Below are 6,000 nucleotides of genomic sequence, written 5' to 3'. Positions count from 1 at the left end.
TCATGTTACATGATATCGGTATCTGAAATTGAGAATTGGACAATATCGGCAAATCGGTTATTGGCAAAAAAAAAAAGAAGCCAATATGGGACATCCCTAATATAAATGTACATACTCTAAAGTATTGTCTGGACTTTACTGCTCTTCTCAACCCCTCCCTTCCTGACTCCTCCTGGCTCCTTTACTTCCTATGTGATGGAGCATCCTGATGGTGCTCCAGTGGAGAGCACAAGTGTGTGTGTGTGTGTGTGTGTGTGTGTGGAGTGGCTCTGGAGTTGACAACACATGAGACCCTGGCAACAGCAGCAGCAGAATCATCAGATATCTCTCTGTAACACTTTTTGGATGAAGACAAGCAGGATGTTTCGGCATCATGATTATGGATATCATTCCTTATTGCAGATTTAAATCACTAGCCTGGGCTGTTCTCATCTCTTCACTGCTTTTGATCAATGGTAAGTGGCCTATTTTCCAAATATTAGCCCCTGAATACTTTCAGCTTTAAGTGGTCAGTGATGCTTTACTTTATGCTGTTTAATGGACGCTACGCTTCAATTCACACTTAATACCACAACAGAAGTAACAGAAGAAAACCTACGTAAAGTCACGTACAGTTTGCCTGCTTCTGTGTGAAATCTGCACGATTAGAATTTCAATTTCAAGACTGTGAGGTGACATCATCGCCAACACTGACATCTCCAAGAAAAGCAATGCTTATGGCTAAAAAGGACTCTGACAAGAGTGTGTGTGTGTGTGTGTTGGGGGGGGGCAGTGCCATGGTCCAAGATGGGGGTTGGTGATGCAGGGACAGAATGCAGACACACTATACTGTATATTCAATCCCACCCCCTAAGTTGTTATCAACGCTGAAACACACACCCCGGCTGACAAGATACATCAGTGTCCAAAGCATCAGCCTGAAAGAGATGTCAGGTGTCCCGCATGTGCCATTCGAGGGTCTCCAGATAGGGTGAAACAAAGACCCTTAGCGGCAATTTACATTTAAAAAGACGACATGTTGTGGGAGGGGATGTGTGGTTGGCTGGAGCTCTATGAATCCAACTCTCTCTCCTCTCTCTAATGAAAGACCAGTTGGCCTGTTGCTGCACCACCTGGCATCATTTTTACTTTGAAATAAATGACTGAATATTACGTGGGGTTGATCGTATCACGTGACTTTAATTGACATTTGTGGCACAACTATAATATGTACTCAAAATACTTGGGAGTACTAAAGAAATTAAAAAAATCCACATTCGAAAGGCTGAAATGAGAGGATATTTACATATTTACATTTCAAAAATTATTAATCATTACCAAAATAGTTGTCAATTAATGGGTAATCAATTAAATGTCGATTAATCGATTCATTGTTTCTTGAAATAAATGACTGAATGTTACGTTGGGGTTGATCCTATCACGTGACTTTAACTGACATTTGTGGCACAACTAATATGTACTCAAAATACTTGGGAATACTAAGAAAATTTTAAAAATCCATATTGGAGAAGCTGAAATTAGAGGATATTTACATATTTACATTTCAAAAATTATTAATCATTACCAAAATAGTAGTCAATTAATGGGTAATTGATTAAATGTCGATTAATCGATTAATTGTTGTTTGAAATAAATGACTGAATGTTACGTTGGGGTTGATCCTATCACGTGACTTTAACTGACATTTGTGGCACAACTAATATGTACTCAAAATACTTGGGAATACTAAGAAAATTTTAAAAATCCATATTGGAGAGGCTGAAATTAGAGGATATTTACATATTTACATTTCAAAAATTATTAATCATTACCAAAATAGTAGTCAATTAATGGGTAATTGATTAAATGTCGATTAATCGATTAATTGTTGTTTGAAATAAATGACTGAATGTTACGTTGGGGTTGATCCTATCACGTGACTTTAATTGACATTTGTGGCACAACTATAATATGTACTCAAAATATTTGCCAATACTAAGGAAATTTTAAAACTTCACATTGGAGAGGCTGAAATTAGAGGATATTTACATATCAAAAATTATTAATCATTACCAAAATAGTTGTCAATTAATGGGTAATTAAATGTCAATTAATCGATTCATTGTTGAAATAAAGCATTTCAAGAATAAAAATGGCTACAGACATTCAGAACGTGTATTCAAGGATGTAATATGTAGTATTATACACTGGCCACTAGGTGTCAGTAATGTTACATTGATGAGACAATAGCCACCGCAGGAAGTACTCTTTAGTAATACTTTGTTTCGTCAATTTAGATGAGTCATTGACATGTAATCCGGCAATAATTCCAGAATAATTCACAAACCCAAAGGCGATATCTTTCTATGCCTACCACACAAATCAAAGCAGATGTAATTTAAACACATATTATAACATTAGGCTGCACGACAGTTGAGTAGTATTAGTGCACAGGCCACACAGCTAGGAGACGCGAGTTCGATTCCACTCTTGGCCATCTCTGTGTGGAGTTTGCATGTTCTCCCTGTGCATGCGTGGGTTTACCCCGGGTACTCCGGTTTCCTCCCACATTCCAAAAACATGCTAGGTTAATTAGCGACTCCAAATTGTCCATAGGTATGAATGTGAGTGTGAATGGTTGTTTGTCTATATGTGCCCTGTGATTGGCTGGCCACCAGTCCAGGGTGTACCCCGCCTCTCGCCTGAAGACAGCTGGGATAGGCTCCAGCACCCCCCGCGACCATCGTGAGGATAAGCAGTAGAAAATGAATGAATTATAACATTACCGACAATAGGAAATAGCTGTAGAAATTTCTATTGTTTGTTACACCGATAACATATAGCTGTAGTACATTAGCATTTATAACCACATAAACACAGACAAAGGTACGGGAAAGGTACCCATCCCTAAGTCTAGACATGGCTGCGCTTAGAGAACATAGAAAACTGTCTTTGAGACTGATTGACCTACACTAATCATGGAGGACAAATGTCTCCTGTAGGATATTACATTTTTACATCTTTAAAATCAGCACTCAGCTTGATTAGACACTCCAGGGATATTATTGCCGTGGGCTCCAGAGCATCATTATGTTGCAATTTTACCGCACTTGTCATGCAAAATCCACTTCACTTCCATGAAATAACCACTCGGTTCCTTTGAAGATTACTCTTGAAGTGTTGATCATCCATGCAAGCAACATTTGCTCATCTGATTGTGCACCTATGCACACTAAGAGCAGTGCTTCTGGGTACTTCCCATGTATTCTGCCTGGATTATGTTGATTTAGTGATTCCTTGATAGAAAACATTTGTAATGGACATGTGAAATAACGTATATAAACACATGAATCATACATAAGACACATATAAACATGCATATAAACACATGAAACACACATAAAACACACATAAACATGCATATAAACACATGAAACATACATAAGACACACATAAACTTGCATATAAAAACATGAAACATACATAAAACACACATAAACATGCATACAAACACATGAAACGTGCATAAAACACACATAAACATGCATATAAACACATGAAACGTACATAAAACACACATAAACATGCATATAAACACATGAAACGTACATAAAACACACATAAACATGCATATAAACACACATAAACATGCATATAAACACACATAAACATGCATATAAACACATGAAACGTACATAAAACACAAATAAACATGCATATAAACACACATAAACATGCATATAAACACATGAAACGTGCATAAAACACACATAAACATGCATATAAACACATGAAACGTACATAAAACACACATAAACATGCATATAAACACATGAAACGTACATAAAACACACATAAACATGCATATAAACACATGAAACGTACATAAAACACACACAAACATGCATATAAACACACATAAACATGCATATAAACACACATAAACATGCATATAAACACATGAAACGTACATAAAACACACATAAACATGCATATAAACACATGAAACATACATAAGACACACATAAACATGCATATAAACACATGAAACGTACATAAAACACACATAAACATGCATATAAACACATGAAACATACATAAGACACACATAAACATGCATATAAACACATAAAACATACATAAGACACACAGAAGCATGCATATAAACACATGAAACATACACAAGACAAACATATAAACATGCATATAAACACATGAAACATACATAAAACACATAAACATGCATATAAACACATGAAACATACATAAAACACACATAAACATGCATATAAACACATAAAACATACATAAAACACACATAAACATGCGTATAAACACATGAAACATACATAAGACACATATAAACATGCATATAAACACATGAAACATACATAAAACACACATAAACATGCATATATACACTTGAAACATACATAAAACACAAATAAACATGCATATAAACACATGAAACATACATAAAACACACATAAGCATGCATATAAACACATGAAACGTACATAAGACACACATAAACATGCATATAAACACTTGAAACGTACATAAGACACACATAAACATGCATATAATCACATGAAACGTACATAAGACACACATAAACATGCATATAATCATATGAAACGTACATAAGACACACATAAACATGCATATAAACACATGAAACGTACATAAAACACACATAAACATGCATATAAACACATGAACCGTACATAAAAAACACATAAACATGCATATAATCATATGAAACGTACATAAGACACACATAAACATGCATATAAACACATGAAATGTACATAAGACACACATAAACATGCATATAAACACATGAAACGTACATAAGACACACATAAACATGCATATAATCATATGAAACGTACATAAAACACACATAAACATGCATATAAACACATGAAACATACATAAGACACACAGAAGCATGCATAAACACATGAGACATGTACATAAAACACACATAAAACATGCATCTAAACACATGAAACATACATAATAATAATAATTGGCTAGAGTTAAAAAAACGACAAATCTTATTTAGTGTGAAAGTGAAGTGAAATGTAACCATAGTTGTATCTGATATTTCCATTGGCTCATTGTATGATCCTCCAATTATTATGCAGAGCAACATTTGAGTTAATTAACGGGCCCCAAACACAACACTCAAACCCTGTCACTAATCTCTCGGAAATGGAAAAAAAACCCAGAAAACCGCAAGTAGTGATGCGGTCACCATGGTAATAAATTGAGGTGTGGAAGCTTGACCGAATACTATTTATCACCCGTAATATAGTTCTCATACTGGTCAACAGGTGTCCACGGTAAGTGAAATACTACTGAACCAACTTGTGATAACTGTACATGTTCAGGTATGTTTTAGTACCTTCATTCTGGGCTTTTTTGTAGGTACATCTCCTTTGGGGAATCCTCCAGCTGTGGACCTGTGCTCACCAAACCCGTGCCAAAACCAGGCCTTGTGTCGAATCCGCGGGGATGGCTATGCGTGCTTCTGCGTGCCGGGCTTCCAGGGTCCTCATTGTCAGATTGATGTCAATGAATGCGTCTCTAAGCCCTGCATGAACGGAGCCACCTGTGTGGACGGAGTTGGACGCTATTCCTGTCTTTGTCCCTCTGGGTTCACTGGTGAGTGAGGAAACACAGTATTGGATCTGTTATGACCTTAGCACGCAATAAGCGAAAGCCGTGAAGTAGCTTGAATTTTATATACTGTATATTTTAAGGTTATAAAACATCTTCATTCATTCATTTTATACCGCTTTTCCTCACAAGGGTCGCGGGGGTGCTGGAGCCTATCCCAGCTGTCTTCGGGCGAGAGGCGGGGTACACCCTGGACTGGTCGCCAGCCAATCACAGGGCACATATAGACAAACAACCATTCACACTCACATTCATACCTATGGACAATTTGGAGTCGCCAATTAACCTAGCATGTTTTTCGGAATGTGGGAGGAAACCGGAGTACTCGGAGAA

At 36.6% G+C, this 6,000-nt stretch overlaps 1 protein-coding gene across 1 annotated transcript in view; it reads left to right on the top strand.

Moving 5' to 3' along the window:
* Nucleotides 1-246: 246 nt before the first annotated feature.
* Nucleotides 247-6,000, top strand: part of crb1 (crumbs cell polarity complex component 1) — a 29,080-nt gene continuing 23,326 nt past the window's right edge. The window contains exons 1-2 of the mRNA XM_058072314.2: nucleotides 247-455; nucleotides 5,416-5,652. Of these exons, the coding sequence (XP_057928297.2) occupies nucleotides 374-455; nucleotides 5,416-5,652 (319 nt within the window). The 5' untranslated portion in view covers nucleotides 247-373. The remainder of the gene's footprint in view (nucleotides 456-5,415; nucleotides 5,653-6,000) is intronic.

The sequence above is a fragment of the Doryrhamphus excisus genome, linkage group LG4 (assembly GCF_037039965.1).
Source record: "Doryrhamphus excisus strain RoL-2023G ecotype Guam linkage group LG4, RoL_Dexc_Guam_v1.1, whole genome shotgun sequence".
Classification (NCBI taxonomy): Eukaryota; Metazoa; Chordata; class Actinopteri; order Syngnathiformes; family Syngnathidae; genus Doryrhamphus; species Doryrhamphus excisus.
The sequence above is the reverse complement of the archived record's forward strand: the minus strand, read 5'-3'. Positions and strand labels throughout refer to the sequence as shown.